General features: G+C 29.0%; 1 protein-coding gene across 1 annotated transcript; it reads left to right on the forward strand.

The window, feature by feature from the left end:
* The first annotated feature begins 1,311 nt into the window (after nucleotides 1–1,311).
* LOC106680042 (cytochrome P450 4g15) lies at nucleotides 1,312–20,794 on the forward strand. The gene is made up of 12 exons (XM_014419500.3): nucleotides 1,312–1,594; nucleotides 7,174–7,280; nucleotides 10,653–10,743; nucleotides 13,753–13,935; nucleotides 15,063–15,132; nucleotides 16,832–16,958; nucleotides 17,467–17,626; nucleotides 17,778–17,887; nucleotides 18,675–18,743; nucleotides 19,176–19,344; nucleotides 19,448–19,633; nucleotides 20,130–20,794. Exons 1-12 carry the CDS (start codon nucleotides 1,393–1,395, stop codon nucleotides 20,306–20,308), a joined length of 1,653 nt encoding a protein of 550 aa, XP_014274986.1. The 5' UTR covers nucleotides 1,312–1,392; the 3' UTR covers nucleotides 20,309–20,794.
* The last annotated feature ends 228 nt before the right edge of the window (nucleotides 20,795–21,022 follow it).

Raw genomic sequence — 21,022 nt, forward strand, 5'->3', positions numbered from 1 at the left:
TAATTTGAAGATATAACACTCCATCAGAAATAACAACTATTATATAAATAAATAAATCCGTTCACATTGTAAGCATCTCGTTCATTTTTTTGTAATTGAATAAATTAATAAACAAGTCAAGATTTTTTCTCTGCTTCAATCTATTCCAATGTGGCATACAAATAGTTTTATTAACCTTCATTTTGTTTATTTTTTTTTTAATTCAAAGTGGATACTGTATTGATAGGGGTATTAAGACTCTCAGAGAAGTGCAAAAAATTAGAAGAATCTTTTGATTTTGAAGAGGTAAGTGAAAAGTTAAAACCCGAAAGAGTTCTCAAAATTAAGATATTTCATATTGGTCAAAAACTAATACGAAATCTTCGAGCTTTTCCGTAATTATTTAAGGGTAATACGTTTTCCAAGAATTATAAAAAAAAAAATCTCATAAGTTGTTTTGGGTAGTATGAACAGAATAGTAAGGCTCAGTAGATAAGTTTCAAGAGGAATGTTTCTCTTTTACTACTGGGTTACTACTGACATCTTTGGGACGTTGCCACAGCAATATGTTGGGAAAATTCCATATTTTCCAACAATGATCGAATTTCTTAATTTCATTAAAATATTTTAAAATTTCCTACTGTATTAAATTTATCATGATTATTCAGGTGAAAAATATCTTTCAAAAATAACTAATTCACTATCAGGATAGAGTTTTAATAGTTTTTTTAATTCCAAAAAAATAGTAATTATCAAATCAAAGTGTGATTTTGATTGATTAAAATTCCAACCTGTTAATGAAAAAATAATTTTTGGAATATATATTTCACCTGCATAATCATGATGAATAGAGTATAATAGGGAAATTAAAAATATTTTAATGAAATTCGGTCATAATTGTTGGAAAATTTAAGATTTTCCTCTCTCTTGTCAACATATAGTTATGGCAACATTACAACCAAAGAAATTAGTAGTAACCGAAAATGAGAAACATTGCTCTTAATAACCACAGAGTCTTACTTTATTGTCCATCCTATAAACCAAAACTTTTGAGATTTCAGGAATTACTGATAACATTGTTTCTTTAAATATAGACTCTGAAAATTACGGAAGAGTTAAATTACAAGTCTAAAGATAATTTAGATTCACTTCAAATTAGACGTCCGTTGAATGTCTGTATTTTTATCTATTAGGACATAACATAGAAAAGAAAAAGAGCGATGATCACATCTAATTTATGGAATATTTCCATGATAATGTTTTATAATTGTGCAGATTATCCAAGATGACTGCGCAATGGAAGAATTCTTTATAAGACTAGTTTTTAAAAAGAAGGCTGGAGGGGAGAGAGAATCCAAAGGAGCGTAGAGGTGAGAGAAGGACCACAGCCCGTCCAGCGGGAACAGGGTCAACATGGATTCTCAAGGGCTAGACCACGGCGGCCTGAAGAGTCACTTCTACTCCTTATCGTCCCTCATCATCCCCATCTTCATCTTCCTCTACGTAGGATGGAGGTTGGCCAACAAGAGGTTCATCGAACTCGCCGAAAAGATACCCGGCCCTCCGGGTTTTCCGCTCATTGGTAACGCTCTTGAACTTCGTGGGACGCCAAACGGTAAGGGTTCTCTAATTATGAGGCGTTTAATAATTTTTAAACCAAATATAAAGTATTAACTTACCTAGTATCACCTAAAACTTAACTTACCTAAAGTATTACCTAAACACAAGTAAAATATGCAAATTTATAAACCGCAGTTTTTGAATGACACAACAATTTTACTTGAAATTTTAATTAAAATATAATCATTCAACCAAAAGCTGTTTCTAGCTTCAGATTTTTGCACATCACGATTGGTATTTAACTTATAACCAGTTGACAGATCAAATTTTCTTGAGCAATAATAAAACAAGCCAAAAAAAAAGAAAGAAAAAGTAAATAAAAACAAAAACGAGTAAATATTTTAATAATGAAATACAATAATTTTTTACATATGAAATTTATTTTAGGAGGTCATTTGTTTAAATTATAGATAAAATTATTTCATCATAATTTATAAATAAATAATTTTAATAAATAAATCAATTAAATTATTATAATTATTTTATAATTTATTTTAAATTATTATAATATTTATTCATTAACAATAACCAAAATCTTCATTTGTTATTTTTTTGGACATATAATATTTTGAATTTGAAATGAAATTCTCAAAACTTTTTCAAATGTTACTAAACTATTTCAATGAGATTGATAGAATAGCTTTTTAAATATATATATTTTTAAGTTGATAAAATTTGCTACAATTTGAGACCAAAATGATCACAATATACCTAATATTTTTCAAGATTTGTTCTCTTCATATATTGCCCATTTGCCAATTAAAAAAAAAATTCTTGATTGTCTCTTGTCTTGTGAAGTATCTTTAAAAAAATGTTTATTCTAGAAGAATATGCGAGTAGAACGAATTTGAAGTAAATCAAATTAGCTTTCATTTAGGCTAAATAGTTCTCCAAAAGACGGCAGATTGAAAAATGAATTTTGAGGAAGAAATAAACAAAACAAAAAAAACAGCAAATTATAATTAATAATGTCAACTCACAATTAATACATAAGTATAAAATGCAAACCGGTTGTACAGAACATGAAGAAATTAAAAACAACTACAATGAAATGTAACTAAAATAAGTAAATGCTTCGTATTTTCCTATCTGGTTTGCATTTTATATTTTTAATAAAATTCTTTAAAAAATAAATTAAAATAAACATTTAAAATTTAATGATTCAAGTTTTTTCTCTTAAAATACATTTTTCAATATTTTTGGATGTCTGCCAGTTATAAGAGCCATCAAGCCTAACCTTAACCTTATCTTATAAGCTGAAAGGAAAGCTAATTAAATTCACTTTGAACTCATTCTACTTAACAGTTCTCGTAAAATTTATGCTTTGCACAATATTTTCTGAAATAGGAGAAGTGCTTTTTATTTTTTTTTTTTAACTTTTTAGAGAAATTTATGAAGATCCGGATCTTCGAATATAATGATCTCACAAGAGTCCATTTTGGTCATAAAATAATACATTTGAATTCATGACGTGGACAAGATTCTTAGTAAAAATTGTGTTTAAGAAGTTGTTCCAAAAATTTGTGGTAAAATTTTTAAGTGGTTTTCAACTGTAAGAGATCCATCCATTAACCAATAGCAAGAAAAACTGTTATTAACATTGTTTTTATTTTTTATGTAAACGCAATAAGATATTCATTACTCCATTTAAATAATGAAAACTTTCAAAATTTAATATAATGACGTTTTAAATAATTTACTTAAAACAAAACTAAATTTTTAAAGGTAATATATCATGAAGAGCTGAATGAAGTATGAAGATGTTCAACTTGGTTTAGTGAAACATTACAGTTAATTTTATGGTTAAGACAAATGTATAGCCACTTAAAAAATCTTATAATATGGACAGAATAACGATGTAAACGTCTATAGGTTCAAAGGTTGCATTAATTAAATCGTTAAAATGAATATGAAGGGTATGTTCCGGGGGTGCAATCAAGTAGAATACAAGTTGCCGACGTTTCGCCTATTTATTCATTCATTACCTTGATATCTTTAAACACGACAGCCCTGATGAAGCCCTGATAAGTGGAGCGAAACTTCAGCAAATACAGAGTTTAAAACTATTTTTGTTCCATTTCGATCACACCCCCAAACATTTCCTTCATAAAATCTTTACATTGTGTAAGAATAAATCATATTGAATTTAACATAAATCAATACTCTGACTAAACATAAGCATAATACAAATTTATTTCATATAACAAAAGCAACATTAAAATATAAATTATCCGGAGCGTTAATACAATTATTTATTGGAGGGGCCCAAATCTGAAATTGCCCTACAATACACAACTATAAAACCAGTTAATTATTTCCAACATTCAATTATACTGAGAAATATTTTAATTTTTTCAACTTTTTTGGAATAAATGTTGCGTATGTTGACACTTTACAATGATATGTCTATCAAATCCCAATATCGACTTCAGACGTATTGGAGATAGTTGTAATAGTACAAGAGCCGGGAAGAAAAAAAGGCAGTTATCTCACCCCAATTACTTCAATAAAAACGATGTATAATTACTAGTCAAAATTGACGAGTCTGCCAAGTATAGGTAGGGGGATTAAAAAATGGCGGCTGTTTCAAAACCTTAAAAAAACATTAATTTTTCATTCGGAGCTCTATATCTTAAAAACTACCAACAGCACTAGAAAATCTAAGAGAACACTATTTAAAGAAGAGTAAATTTGCTGAAATATTAGCCCTAAAAGAGCTATTTACGTCCAATAGTTCTCGAGATGTAGCTTTTTAAAAAGAAAAATTTCTTAAAAATCTACTGAAAGATAAGTAGTTAGTTAATTTATTTTGAGAAATCTATATCTCAGGAACTATGTGACGTACAAATGTCTATTAGCATTCAAATTAAAGCTAGTTTATTGATAGTTTTAGATAATAGACTATAAAGAAGTTTATGACCTAAGGTAGTTTTCATGATATTTACCCAAATAAATTTATTTATAGTTGTTCGGACAATAAATTTGATTTATGAACCATTATACTATAATTTGATTTAAAACTTCATTTCAGAAACCTTCGGACGTACTGATGTCTACCAGCGTTCAAATTAAAACTAGTTAAATTTACTACAAAATAGTTAATTATCTTTATCTTTGTAGGAGTAGTAGTTTTTATGATATTTGGCAAAAGAAACTCACAAAATGTTAATTTCTAGTTGTTTGTATAAAATGTTGGATTTTTGAAAAAATATATAGATTCATAAGACGCACATTTGTCTTCCAACACTCAAAATAAAGGAATTTAACTTAATACAAAGTAGTTTATGACACTTATCTTCGTAGAGGTAGTAGTTTTTTTGATATTCACACATGAATATAAATTTGGCAAATGAAAATTTGTCCGAATAACTATGAATCAATTTATTTTAGCAAATTTCATGAAAGCTACTACTCCTACGAAAATAAACTAATTTATAGTCCATTAAACTAGCTTTAATTTGTGTGCTAATAGACATCTGTACGTCAAATGGTTTTTGAGATATAAATTTTTCAAAATCACTAACTACTGATCTTTTAGTACGTCCCATACAACATGTTGCTTTTTAAAAAGCTATATCTCGAAGACTATTTAACGTAAATAACTCTATTAGGGTTCATATTTTAGCCAATTTACTCTTCTTTAAATGACGTTCTCTTAGGTTTTCTTGTGTTGTTCCTACTTTTTAAGATATAGAGCTCCGAATGAAAAATTAGTTTTTTTTATCGCTTTGAAACAGCCGCCATTTTTTATTCCCCCTACCTATATTTGACAGACTCATCAATTATGACTATTAATTATACATAGTTTTCATTATTGTAATCTAAAATTGGCGTTATCTCTAACTGCCTTTTTTCTCCTCTTGGGCTCTTGTACTATAAATTTCGGCTATTTGAGCAAGAGTCCCTTGAAATTATTCCTGATAACTATAATTAACTAAATGAAAAATAATAGAAAACATGCCAAAGCATATACTTTGGCTAATATTCAGCACTTTAACTTCAACGTTAGGGCTACGGTTTAAAATCTATTCCAGTCAAGAAAAGAAATGTTATCCTGGCACAATTTCTTTACGTAATTAAGTAATCGCCAATTAGTTGCGGGTTCAGCTTTATTCAAATATTTATTTTGTAAACAGATACGATGGTTTCATATTTAGAATAGCTCACAACATTAATTACAAATCCTAACGGTTTTATAATTGGCTAAGGAATTTTTACAAGAACTGATTTATCTATAAAGTACTATCTTTTTCATCTCTTGGGGTTTAGATTTCACATGTCATTTTAAAATTGGTATTAGTAAATTTCTGAAATAACTGTGCAATTTTATTTTGAAAGCGTACTATTTGAAGTACTGTTTGGCATTTTAGACATCCTATTTAATCATTTACCCTACAAGAACCTTTAGGACAGAATTTTTATAGTAAGTCCTTTTGAGAACTTGGTTGTTGACATTTTTAAAATAAACATTTTTTTAAATAACATTTTTACACTTTTGTATTAAAATTCTTCATTATAAAAGCCCTATAGAACTTCTTTGTAAGTATTTTTTCAATAAAATTTTTCTATTATACAAGCTTTACTTATAACTATTTGTTAGAGTGCCTGTGTGCATGCATAATTGGATTCATATTCAATTAAATAATGGAAAGATTGTTTATATTTAAATACCAAGTCCGTATTTAACAAAGCGGGGGCCTAGGGCAAGGTGAGAATTAGAGAATATATTTTCTGAACAACTTTAGATTTTTAATATAAATAAACAAAATAATATAAATCATTTATCATTATAAAAAAAATTAATGGGCCCTGAACCCATGGGATAAAGACTACATTGAGTAGTAATGTTTTTCTCCGGAGGGTTTTCCTCCGAAGATCAAACCGTATAAATGTGTGCAAAATTATGTGAGAACTTATATTTAAAATTTTCCAGAAGAGACTTATATTATCAGAACTATTATTAAAAAGTTTTGAACTTATATTAAAGAAACGTTAATCAAAAGCTCTTAATAAAATGTTTACTAAAAGGTCTAATTAAACTTTTATGTTATTATGGTTGAAGTTCTTGTTAACTAATAATTAAACTGAACCTTTTTAAAAGGTTAATAAATGTTCGGAACCCTGGTTACTGGCTCTTCAAATATTAAATGAAACTTGTTCGTGTACTGTGGGTATCCAGTATCTTATATAGTTTTATTGATGAGCTATTGATTTTATTTGATATCATAAGCTTATTTATTTTTCATTATTATTATTTGATTTTGATTTTTTTAAATAATAATTATAATGGTTAGTTATCGTATCAATGAAGATAAAAACAATGGAAGTTTTAACCGTTTACATTTTTATTATTTATTATATCTTATTACTCATATAAGAGATAAAACATAATGTGTAATTTTTAGTTTTATTAGAACTAGTTCTAAAATATTTTTAACTGGACATGTTCAGATAAAAGTTGGCGTGTAATTAGTATAACTACTTTTATTACTTAAATGTATATTTCATCTTATAATTTTAATATTAATCAATTTAATAATTATTAATATTAAATAATTTATTTGTTATATTTAGAAATATTTGAAAATCTCTACTCGAAGAGTGATATCTACCCAGATGTCGCCAAGGTGTGGGCGGGTCCAAGACTGCTGGTTTTTCTGACACATCCAGCTGATATTGAGGTAGGATAGATTTTATTTTAAAAAGTATACTATGATTTCCACATTTATGTAAATCAGATATTGACAGAACTAGTGAAAGAAGCATGGAATATTTATTTCTATAATTGTTCCAGAAATTTTATAACTGATTCCTGAAATTGTAGCTTCTTCCACATTTTTCAATTTCCAGCAATTAACAGAGTTAAAGAAATTAGATTTTTTTTTTAAATCATTTATTACTCATTCAGGGACTACAAAAAATAGTGTTAACTTCAAGTTCAAAACTTCAAATCAAAAAATGCGAGTGTCATCATTTTTACCAAAACTCATTGACATTACTATTGACTATACTAAAGCAAAAACATACATATATTGGCTACTCAATTAATTATGTTTGGATGGTTAATGGAGCATCTGAATCAGAGTTATAAATATTGAAGATAAGTATCGACATTTTCGCCGAACCTGCAAGTAGAAGTAAAGTAAATTTACAGGGTTTACTAAAGAGAGAATTATTTACATTAAATGTTCAAAGTTTCCTTGCTCTTTGTAGTGAAAAGGCGATCTTCGGCGCATAAGGTGGACCTTCGTACATTTAATTTAGGAAGCAGTTTGGTCAAGCGTCTCTACTTTCATGGGAGACGAAAGACGCCGAGCGAAGGTCTACCTTATGTATAGAAGACTAATTCTTAGGAGACTTCAAATGTTCATTGAAAATAATCTCTCCCACTTTGTTTACCTATCCATTACAGGACCAGATGACGAATACTTGAAAATTGAATAATTAAACGTTATTAATTGTGAATGTTTTCTCTGATGCAGTGGCAAAATTATAAATCATTTGATCGCAGAACTATATTTTTCACATAATTATTTACACTTCAAAACATTTTTATGCCTCACGTTTTTTTTTAAAAATAAAAAATTAAAGTTTAATTTCCCTTAAAACCTTTAATGTATTGATGTTTAATGAGGGCTTTTTGTCACAATTGAGGTAAAGAATCATCATTTAAAGTTTCTTGGCTTGCAAGATATGATTTGAGAAAATAATAATTATATACTTTTTTAAAAATTATTTAAGCTATTGGTAAATAAATAAACTCAATATAATTCTCAAAAGGAATATTTGTTGTGGATACGAATGAAATACATTTTGTTGATTATTTCATATTTTTCTTTTCTGATTTTAGTTTTTGATACGGCAAAATTAACATGTATCAGATATGTCTGTAAGTAAACAAACGAAATAATTAAAAATGTTCTAAAAAAAAAACATTAGCTGTGATTAACTCATTTCTAAACAATACACTTTTCCGAGAATGAAATATGTATTGCGAACTCAAACAAGTAAGAAAGAAGTGAGGGGGCGTCCGTAGCTCAGATGGTTAGCCCTAGGTCTATCATTCTGAGATCTGCGGGCGGTGCCGGTGCGAATCGAACGGCCTATGGCGTTGACTTTTTTATTAAGTGGCGGTCTCACAAAATGAAAAACTTGACCCCCCTCACAATGGTTAGAATAGGCCGGTCACCTGTAGATAACTAGGCAAACATCACCTTCGCTGTGGATTGCCTTAAAAAATAGAAAACAATATGTGGTGTGCGGTAGTTACACGCATCGTAGAGCGGTAATTGATTTAGTGCGTTACCTTCGCAAATGTATGTATTTGGCTGGGAGTCAGGTCCAAGTTTTCTCTCAACTATTATTATTGAGTTTAATTTTCTCCAGTGATGATATTTTAAAAAGTATAATTTCAGTTTCATTTTATCAGCTCGTTCTTCACAACATATTTTGTTTTGTTTTTCATTATTATTTATTTTAAAGTTTGTTTTCTGACTAAATATATTATGTTAACAAGAGTAGTGTTTCATTGAATTTTCATTTCATTGCAACTGATAATTAACATTAAGTACACCCTTCTTTTCCAATTTTCTCGTATTTATAAATATATTTCAGTAAACATAGTTTCAAGTAGATTTAAAAAGAAATTAATGCTGACTGGAAAATTAAATCAGAGATTTTTGATACCACTCGATAGCACCGAACATAAAATGAACTGAAATATCCATTCTGCAATAGGTGTACCAGAGTTGGAAAGATCTAGAACGTCCGTTTCAACTCACGATCAGTTTGATTTGAATTTTCCGATAAACATAGTTTAAATGATTCAGAACTTTATGATCGAAAACTGCTTAGCTTGAATATAAATAAAACTAAGTTGGCTAAGACAAATTATATTTTTAGTAATAAAAATACGCAATGTACATGTTCATTCATTTTCCAAATTATAGTATAACTTAATCTTACCTGAATTGAACAAGGTGGCAAACAATTAGCACTTGAAACTACACAAAACACCGCCATAAATAGAGTTTGTATGATTAGCTTTTAGAATCAGAGAGCACATAATTATCGTTAGTTCTTTTTCGCGGCACTGTGCATGAGATCGGTACTGAACCAGTGTTGCCAGGCCACCACAAGTATTAATAAATAATATTAATGTGCCTACTTTTTTTTTAAAACCCTTGCAACTGGACTAAATTATTGGTCTGAGATTATTGTAGAAAAAATACAATACATATTATTTCAGGATTACTGATTTAAACTTACATATCAGTGGTAAAATTGAAGAATTCAACAAATTTGAGAAGTTTTGCATTTTTACCTATTTACTGTAAAAGTTATAATATTGATTAGTTTAACTAAGTAAAACACGTTTAAGACTGCACCAGGTTCCTGTAAATATAAATATATTATGGATTTTCCATCCAAAAAGAATTTTTTAGACCAGATAGAATGTAAAATATTTTATCCTAACAATCGTTTCCTTTTTTTACAGAACACCGACGATATTTTCAACTTGGATCAATAAAATATTTTTTTTCGGAGGTTAAAAAATAAAAAATAAACTTAGCGTGTTTTAACTTTTTTTCTCTTTTGGAATTCGGACGGTACACTTTTAAGAGACCTTACCGTTTGCCCCTCCTCCCTAGTTTTGTATCTTATCGCGATATTTGAAATTTATTTTATTATGCTAGTGGGAGTCAACTTTTATTTTTTAGTGGGTTCCCAGAACCGATTTCGACCTTCCCACTCAAACTCCACCAAATTCTAATTAATTTTTTAAAACTCTGTTAATTTACTAAGCAATTTCTTTTGCATATATATACCTGTCATGTGATTAAGAGGTTTCTTTATCAAATAAATTGCTTAAAAATCTTAATATTCTGCATAACAGAGCTGATTTTATGTTGCTAACAAAACAGGAGAATCAGTTCCTATCAAAAAGTGTTTTTCTAAAAAATATTGATTGGTTTCAGTTTAAGTTTAATATTAATATAAAAAATTGAGTTTAGATATAAAGCTAGATGTTTAGGCCTTGTGCATGATTTCAGATTGTACTCAGCAGCCAGGATCATTTGGACAAGTCTGCTGAGTATGACTTCTTGAGGCCATGGTTAGGAAATGGACTTCTAGTGAGTACAGGTAAAGGCAATTAAAAATTAATGTTATCCTAATAGATTTGTAATCTGTTTTACTAAGGAGAATACATGGTAATTAAAAAAAAAAATTGATCAGTATCAGGTACAGTTGCAACAAAAGTTATTCACACACATTATTTTTACTGTCTACAGTACATTTTTTTTAAAGTTACCTATTATATAGCTTTTATGCATAGACTATTATAGCCAGCATTATATGAACCAGTTCATATAATGTTGTAAACAAATGTTGAAAATTTATAAGCAAATAAGAAATAAACAAAATAGTCTATATTTCAAATGAGGATCACTAAAGTTATAAATTCTTTATTTAGTGCCATGAAAGACATTTTAAGATTAATAAAAAAATTAATTAACTTTACTGAAAATCTTACAACTACTGTAAAATCATTATGGAGGACCACTAAAAAACTGCTGAATTTCAAAGATTTTAACCACCCACTTCTCACCGAATCCCAAACCTGAACCAGAACTAACGCAGAAAAATCATAAACATTCGGACAACACCTCTCTAAAACCTTTATTCCACATCCTTATATCCTTAACCTAATTCATCTTGAATGTATTGAAGCAGAACTAAATATTCCGCACCAAAATCTACTGATCTACATGACTGTAATAAGGCCAATCAGGACATATGGAGTTGAGCTTTGGGGCTCCACTAAACCTTCGAATTCCTCTTGTATTCATTCCTTACAATCCAAAATCCTTCATAAAATCCTCAATGCTCCTTACTTTGTTACAAATAAAATCATACATAAAGAACTTAATGTTCCCTATGTAACCATGTAACCGATCTAGCTCAAAACAGATATCACTCCTTCCATTATAAACTCTCTAACCACACAAACCCCCTAGTTTCTAATCTTGCATCGTCTTCCATTGCTGATAATCCTCCGAGGCGCCTGAAAAGATGATGGCCACAAGACCAGCTATTGTAAAATGTCATTAGAGTGCTACCAATGGGTAGTTTCTCTACACGCCTATAACACTCCAATTTAACTTAGATCAGATTTATTAAATGTACTATAATGTACCATTGTAAATAGCAATAAATGAATATTTAAAAAAAAAAGATTAATAAAAACATTAATTCTACGATAAAAATTTTTTTAGATCTTGCTTTGTACTAAGGAAAAAACAGCAAACATTTAGTTATGATAAATATATAATAGTGTTTAATTATATAGGGTTGTATTAAAGTTTACTATCAGCTTAGTTTCAGTAGTGTTCAAAGTATTATTTTAAAAACCATTTAGAGAAAGGTTTGGTCTTCTTTCAAGACGACCAAAATTTTCCAAATTCAACTGATTGATTATAATTAAACAATAATAAACCCCCCCCCAAAATTAACTCAGTTGTGTTTAATATTACTGAGTTTCTGTGGTTTTCAATCAAACTAGAGAGAATAATGATGTATGCTGACACTTCTGTATCAATTTTACCTATTTAATCCACTAAACCTATGTTCCAAAGATTATTTATTTTCAATGAATAAATTTGTTTTTATTTTTTAATACTAATGATTAAAAAAACTAAACCAACAAAATGTCCTACCAAAAGGTTTGTAATAAAAATACAAAAAATGTTTATCATTCATTTTTGTAATGACTATTTATGATTTTGATATTCTTAGTTTAATTAAAACCATCTTACTAATTTTTATTAGATTCAAAATAGAAAATTGGGATTTTTTCAGTTTATTATTTTCAGAGAAATTATAGTACTACAGGTAAATCACTTTTTTGAACTCGGGTCATCATGAAATAAAAACATCAATCAAGAATTATAAACCTTAGGCCCATCAACATTAGTTTTAGTTTTATGTATAAATAATGGGAAAAAAAAGTTTTTTATATTATATATACATAAACCATGCAATAAATATTTGTTAGTTTACACATAAAATTATATTCTTAATGAAGTATGACAATACATTAAGATTAATAAAAAGGGGGAGAGAATTAAAAAGAAAAACATAACAAAACTATTTATAATGTTATGCCTGAAAACAAAGATATAGGAAGGTTTGAGTATTATATGAAATAATGGCATGATTTTGCATGCACAAATTAGCTAAGAATATCCAATTCAGTAAAAAAAATCCAGTTCAGGGAACATTGACATTGAAAATAAATCATCAAATTACTTCTCCACACCTCTGATTTTCATCCTAACCCAGCGACAGGATTAATTAACTAGACCTCCATCATGCTACCCAAGCATGTAATTTTCAATGCAATTTTCTGAACTATCATCAGCTTCATTTATATACCTGTTATGATCATTATGTAGATCCGTCTTGCATAAAGTTCATCATTTCATAAAAATAAAGAAAAAAATCAGATGTATAAGTTTCCTGTTTTTGATTATTCAATTGTAATTTATTAAACAGAAATACATTCCAAAATTACAGCTGGTTAATAATAACAACCTCACCTGAATGAATGAAAGATTTGATAATTTATTAACGATCCTCTTTCTTATCTGCTGAAATAACTCAATGAAATGACAAATAGAAAAACAATGGTAATGAGAAATGAATAGGAATTTCCACTATTTTTAAATTAAATTATTTTAGAAATTGTTAGGTAATATTTTATAGTATCTTCTGTATCACTACTATCATAGTATATGGTTCAGTTCTTGGTATGGAAGTGCAATTTAATCACCAACAGTTATACTAAGAAGTAATCTGGTTAGCATCCATATTCTAGGGCCATGTTTTTAGCCCAACCCACTGAAGGATTGAGTACCCACTTTATAATGACTGTGAGTGGTCTTCCTTTCAACCAATCCACAGCTTATAGAACAGGCAAATTTTGTGAAATAGTTGGAATTGAACCTGACACCAATACCTTATCCACAGTAAGCTACCCCACTCCATAGAGTTACAAATTAACAATAAAAATAACTGTCTGAAAACAGTATAGACAGTATTAAGTTTTATATTTTATTAATTATATTAGGCTGATTATGTAACTTTTTACAGGAGAGAAATGGCGATCACATAGGAAGATCATAGCTCCAACATTCCATCTAAATGTTCTTCGCAGCTTTATGGAAAGATTTAACAGAAATTCAAAGAAAACATTAGATAGACTAGCAAAAGAAGGAGATAATGAATTTGATATCCATGATTATATGAGTGAATTTACTGTTGAAGTACTCATAGGTAACTATTAAGAATATTAAGGCCAAGCTATAAATTATTACAACATTATTTAATAACTAAAGCATTTATTATTATTAATAGCCAGAATTTTATTCACAATATGAGTCAATCAGTTTATATTTGTAATTATATAAATGTATTATAAGTACAAATAAGTTTCTGCCATTTGACAAAAGACAGCTCCATGAGTAGGTTTTGTTGAAATTGGCACCTGTAAAGCATAATACCTTAAGTTTGTTAATCAGGTCACACCATAACCTTGAAGTATTAGTGACTCCATATCAGCATCTTAATTTTTTTTGGTTGCGAAAATGTCAAGTTTTGTACCGAATAAGAGTTATTAGTGGGAACTTTTGATTTACATTAGGATCCTTATAAACTGAAGCCAATATACATTGAGTGACAATCTTTCATAAGAGAAACGAACTTGCTACTTGTCAGGCATAAAAAAAAGTTTTTTAATAATATAAAAATGGATCCACTACAGTAACCTAAGGAAGAGAAAATCATGGGAACCACTTAGCTGTGCTTCAATATCGTCACCCTTCCAAATATTCATATAAAAAAACTTGTGCTGTGTATTTGTTGGGATCAGCTAGTATTATGAGCTGCTCAAACTGAGCGAAACCATAATGGAGCTCTCTATCGAAGATTGATATTACTCCAGACAAGACAAGAGTATTCTCCTACAGGATAATGCCATTTATATGTTGTTGTGCCAGTCAAATCTTATTTAGAAACAATTAATTCGCCAGTCCTACCACACCCAGACATGACCCCTTTTGATTATCACTTGTTCCGATTGATGGCACATGGTCTGTCTGAGTAACGCTTTACATCATATGAAGGTACTAAAAATGGGGTCAATTCCTGGATAGCCTCAAAAGATAAGTCCTTACATCTGATATACCTTATATCTGAATGCTACCAGAAAGATGGAAAAAGGTAGTTGCTAGTGATGCATAATACTTTGAATAAAATGTAATGTGCTGTTCTTTCAATATAAATTCCTAAGTCTTTATAGAAAACGGGAACTTATTTGTATCCTTGTTTACATGTTTTGTTTTTTAAATACACTAATGTTTTTGATTATACGTTGCATAGAATTTATTGATTATATGTTGCAGAAACTGTAATGGGTGTCAATAAACAAAATGAAGGCAGGAGTTGTTTTGATTATGCACAAGCAGTGATGAAGTAAGTATATTAATTTGTAATTGAAATTTTTTTTGTTAATATTAAGTACATTTTGACAGTTAAAATTATGAATCCAGAAAATTTTTAAAAATGCAGAATAAATCTGAAATCCAAAAATCCTATAAAAGATATAAAGCCAAATACCCACTATATAGGTAGCTGCTGTAAGGTATAAAATAATTAGTCCAAGAGGATGTGATCAGATTTTCACAGTGTGTGGTTCAGAACATTGTGGAGATGATTCCAACCAGGGTTGAATAATATACGTACATAATCATAAATCTGTATTGCTACAAACCATGGTCAGGAGAGCAGTACTTTGTAAAGAAGTACTGATATTTGACCAATGGTTTTGCTAGGAGGTGACTTGGTCAGAATATCACTCGACTGCCAGATTTTTCCTCAATTAAAGGTACTCACTTCATAAGACTGGGTGGAACCCGGAGGACTCCCAACCCACAAGGTTGACTCACGGCTACAGTAATGGAATAAATAATTATTTTAATTATATTATTTCAATTTCTTGAGACAAGGTAATTATTTATTAAATAAATCAAAACTTGTATCCTTTTTTGTCTCAACACTTTTTTATTTTAACAGTCCAACGTTTCGGCCATTTTAGCCATTCTCAAGGACATCTTCAATTATAAATTCTTCCTCACATTAATTTAGAATTACTTTTGCAGGCTATTCTGCCCAGGTCATTCATTAATTATAAGTTAAAAACCTATTTTTTATTTAAAATCACAAATATTTAATTCTTCTCATATTGAAATTATCCACAACAAAATCACTACCATATAAATGGTTTGTGTATATGGTAGTGATTTTGTTGTGGATAATTTTAATATAAGAAGAATTAGATATTTGTGATTTTAAATAAAAAAATTAACTTTAATTAATTTTAACTTATAATTAATGAATGACCTGGGCAGAATAGCCTGCAAAATTATAACTGAAGATGTCCTTGAGGATGGCTAAAATGGCCGAAACGTTGGTCTGTTAAAATAAAAAAGTGTTGAGACAAAAAAGGATACAAGATTTGATTTATTTAATAAATAAATAATTATGTCATTACAGACAGATTCAAACCTAGGTCCTTGGAGTTAATAGCATAGTGTCTTACCACTGAGCCTCTCTGCTCCCCCACATATATATTACAGATTTAAAATGAGCTGTTAATAGTTGACCATAGATAAATATGGTCAGGAGAGTGGTCAGCAAAAAATATACAAATAAACAAAACTTATTTATTTGTACCGATGTTTCGACCTCAATTCCTGGCCTTGATAAAAGTCACTTTTAATGGAAACTCCACTAAAGTTCCCTGATGAAGACCTGAAATGAAGGTTGAAAAGTCGGCACAAATAAGTAAGTTTTGTTAAGCTTCAGTAAGACCCCTATGGTGAAACAAAATACAAATACAAATATTATTAATTATTAAAGTTTGTTTAATTAAATACAACATACCTACTTTTCAAGACAATTATGAGCCATGTATTTGTTCGATAATAATATACTCATTTTAAATGTTATTTTTTATTTACCAACAGATGATATAATAATTAGTGTACATGTATAGCTGAATTTAATATTATTAGCAGACATCCATAAATTTGTACATCTAGCAGTATAATCTGTAGATTAAGTAAAATCAATAATTATTTTATTATAATTAATCAGAAATAATTATTTTCAGACTCTGTGATATTGTACATCTCCGACACACTAAATTTTATTTAAGACCAGATTTAGTATTCTATAATTCAAAATATGGTTCCGAACAAAAGAGCCTCCTCTCAGTCATTCATGGACTTACAGAAAAGGTAATATATATTATTATAAAAAACTCGACTAATGAGATAGTTGATTTAGGTATAGAGATAGTGGATATTTCCAATAACAGTAAAATAAAGTATTATGTTTAAAGTTTGTTTAATATTATTATATTTTGCTTGGGGGAAAAATAGTACATGGAGACTCAAGTTCCTAAGCTCTTTTTCGGTTGTTATTGTGAAGAGACTCTAAGGTCAGTATTTGTCATCTAATTTAACCTGTAGTCGTAATCCATTTATATAAATTGAAAGATCAGAGTTTATGAATAACTTCTGTAATAAATTGGAAATACTTTCCATTCTTTTTTCAAATTTTCAGGTTATGTCTAACAATATACGGGGTATATAAAATAATCTTTTTGTAGTGTCATTTAGAAGGCTCTAGGACATATTTATATCAATTGAGATAAAACATTATTTGGGAATGTTGAACAAATTATAATTTAAATTTATTTTTTAATCATTCTTTAAAATAACAAAAAATATGAACTCATTATAGGTGCTGAAGGTGAAAAAGGCACAATTTGAAAACAAAGTACAAGATAAACATCAAGAAACTTCTGAAAAAGAAGAATTGAAGGTAACAAGTGAATCAAAAGAAGGATTTTCTTATGGGCAGGCCAGTGGATTAAAAGATGATTTGGATGTTGAAGACATAGGTAAAGTACAGTAAATCACACAAGAATAGTTTATTTATAAGATCAAATTTCAACACTAATTATTTATTAAAAACAAAATTGAATGAACTTAATTTCAAGCACCAAATAGAGTAATGTTAAAAAATGTTATCATACAAAATGTTTATTCCAGGAGAGAAGAAAAGGAATGCTTTCTTAGAATCTATTCTAGAAAGAGCAGCAAACAATGATTCAATCAATGACAAAGAAGTAAAAGAACAACTAGACACGATTATGTTTGAGGTAAGTTCTGCGACTAAAAACAATAAACAAACATAAGATATATACTTATATTTATATTAATGTAAACTTACACATCTATTATATTACATCTCTGGGTGGAAGAAACACAGGATTCTTTTTTTATATCAATAAAGGGTGTGTCCCAAAAAAATCTTCAGTTTCATTTTTTACCATATTTCTTCAGCTGCATGTTTTACATTCAACCCATGATTAGGATTAAATAAAAAAATAAACAAACAATAGTAAATCAAGTAAATATTCTAGGACCATTTGATTAAAACCAATCAGATTTCCTGTCAAACTGCAAAATATGAATACATTCTGAGGTGTTATAGTTGAGCGTAGATTGATAAGAGAAGATAGTCAGCAAAGACAAACAAATAAGCATAACTTATTTATTTGTGCTGAACACACCCCCGACCATCTCCTCATGAATGCATTCTTTTCTAACACTATGACGAGGACCAAAAGGGGAACAGCAGCTAGAAGACCCACGTCTATGCACAGTTAAAATTTTTTTTCATATTAATGGTCAAATGTTCTCCCATTTCAGGTCAAAATTTCATTGTTGTCATTTAATTTTAAGTTTATCATCACCCCATGTTTTTTCATGCTTCTTTTAAAATAGTTACCATTGAGGGTTTTAACAAATGTATTTTCTTCTCTTAGAACAAGCTTTTCTCATAGCTGTTTTTTCACCTAGCTTCTAAACATTTAAAAGTACTCCTTCAATTTTTTTTCTCGATAATTATAAATAATAACTAAAGTAATAAATTATAACCAACAGGGCCATGACACCACAGCAGCTGCTAGCAGCTTCTTTTTATGTATGATGGCAGCACATCCAGACATTCAGGCAAGTATACTTTAACCTGTAAGGCAACAAGTGAAACTGTCGGACCCAGTTACAATTATTTGTCTAGATGATGGTTGGGGGTGGGGTCAAAATAAAACAGAAATAAGTTGATGTAACTAATTTAATCGTGGCAACGTTTCGGCTAGAGTTTCTAGCCTTCATCAGGGCTAAGAACAGAACAAGATAACAACACCCCCAACCATCTTTTCCTCGTATAAAATATAATAAGTTTCTTACTATATTTATTTATTTATATATGACAATTATTTTGATTATACAAAAAAAAAAAAATTATTAGACAAATAAATATGTACTATAGGTCTCTCAAGCTCACCTGTTGTGCTAAAGATTAAATTCAATGAATAAGAGCCTTAACTCATTAAATGAATATAAATATTTTCATTTATGCAATAATGAACATTTCCTAAACAGCAAAAATGTTATGAAGAAATCATGAGGGTATTGGGAGATACCGATAGAGATATCACATTTAATGATATTCTTGAAATGAAATACTTAGAAAGGTGCTTGATGGAAACACTCCGCCTATATCCTCCAGTTCCTATTATTGCCAGGCAAGCAAAAAAGGAATTCAAATTAGGTAATAATTAATGACAAAATATTTTTCAAGATTATTTTTTTAACTGTAAAGATTGAGAGTAATAACAAATTATATTCATTGGTTACCTTTGACCTTTTTTTAGCTTCGAAAAACCTAATTGTACCAGCAAACTGTACAGTAGTGATAGGAATCGTTAAACTCCACAGGAGAGCAGATATATATCCAAATCCAGATAAGTTTGATCCGGATAACTTTTTACCAGAAAAGTCAGCTTCAAGGCATTACTATTCTTTTATTCCATTTTCCGCCGGCCCAAGGAGTTGCGTAGGTAAGGATAAAAAACAATTATACTTTTGAACCTACAGAATTATATATTGACAAGAATATCCTGTTTAATCACATGGAGGTTTTTAAATATTCAGTATTTTGTACCTTATCCAACATTATATAGCTTAATTAGTATTTTTTTATTACAAATTCTATGTTACTTTTCCTGTTATGTATTTGAAAATATTTTTATAGCTCATTACTATAAGTTATCGAGGTTTTTAGAAATGTTTCTGCTGGATGGGTGAATTTTCAGCAAAAAATGGATAAAATCATGTCTACAGATAATGATTTGACTGTCAATTAATAAGCTGAAACCTTTTTTAAATACACTAATTTGTATGTTTTTTTTTTTAAATTATTGTTATTTATTTATTATCCTATCCTGCCTATTAGGCAATGCAGGTGTTTGCAGCAGTGGGTACAACTCATTGCTGTAATTCTTATTTTTAAAAAAACGAAATATATTGGAGATGGTAATTTTTTTTTTCTATCAGGTCGAAAGTATGCGATGTTAAAACTGAAGACTATACTAGCATCCACTCTAAGGGCCTTTCATGTAAAACCAGGGTACACAGAAGAAGAATGGAAATTAAAGGCAGACATTATACTTAAAAGAGCAGATGGATTCAGAATTCAGCTGGAACCCCGCAAGAAAATTAATATGAAGAATTAGGTTAAGCATTTAGATTAAAAATAAATTAGACTTGAGATATTGACTCTGATGGGCAATAATTTAAATAGTAAAAAATAATTCCATTGTATATTTTTTTAATTATATGATGCCCTCTCTAATGTAGCATTCACGACAATCAGAAAGATTATCATACCTCAAAATAGTTCAAGTTGAATGTTAAAATCTTCATAGATATATTAAATAGGCATTTATTTAAATAGTTTAACTTTAATTGAATGTAGCTTGAGAATAGTTTCTTATTTTAAAGATTTAATCACCAATGTGTGATCACTGAAAATTCTGAAGATGACCAGATTCGGTTTTGGGATTTATATTCATTTCTGCATTTTGAAAATGTTTTCATCCAAAACCAGGTAGATTGCCGAGCTATGGTACAAATGAATTAAAACAGTAATGCATATGTCTGGTTTTTAATATTGTAATATTCTAGGTATTTTCAACAAAAATAAAATAAATCGCTTTTTACTGTGGTGTTTATTACTTTTCTAAACTTAGTAAACTGATATAATAAAAATCTACAAAGGCATAATCAGGGTAAGTGCATATAAGAGTATTAATGTCTAGTATGTTTTGTTGGAAGAGTTACAATTTATAGTAATTCTCAGTAAATCCATGCTATTTACTTCAAATTATCATAAACCACAGACCTCCCAGCAAAATACAATAGATTTGACATAAACCTCCATGTATGTA

This window comes from Halyomorpha halys, unplaced genomic scaffold (assembly GCF_000696795.3).
Source record: "Halyomorpha halys isolate HHAL.00 unplaced genomic scaffold, Hhal_1.1 Scaffold239.1, whole genome shotgun sequence".
NCBI classification, from domain to species: Eukaryota; Metazoa; Arthropoda; class Insecta; order Hemiptera; family Pentatomidae; genus Halyomorpha; species Halyomorpha halys.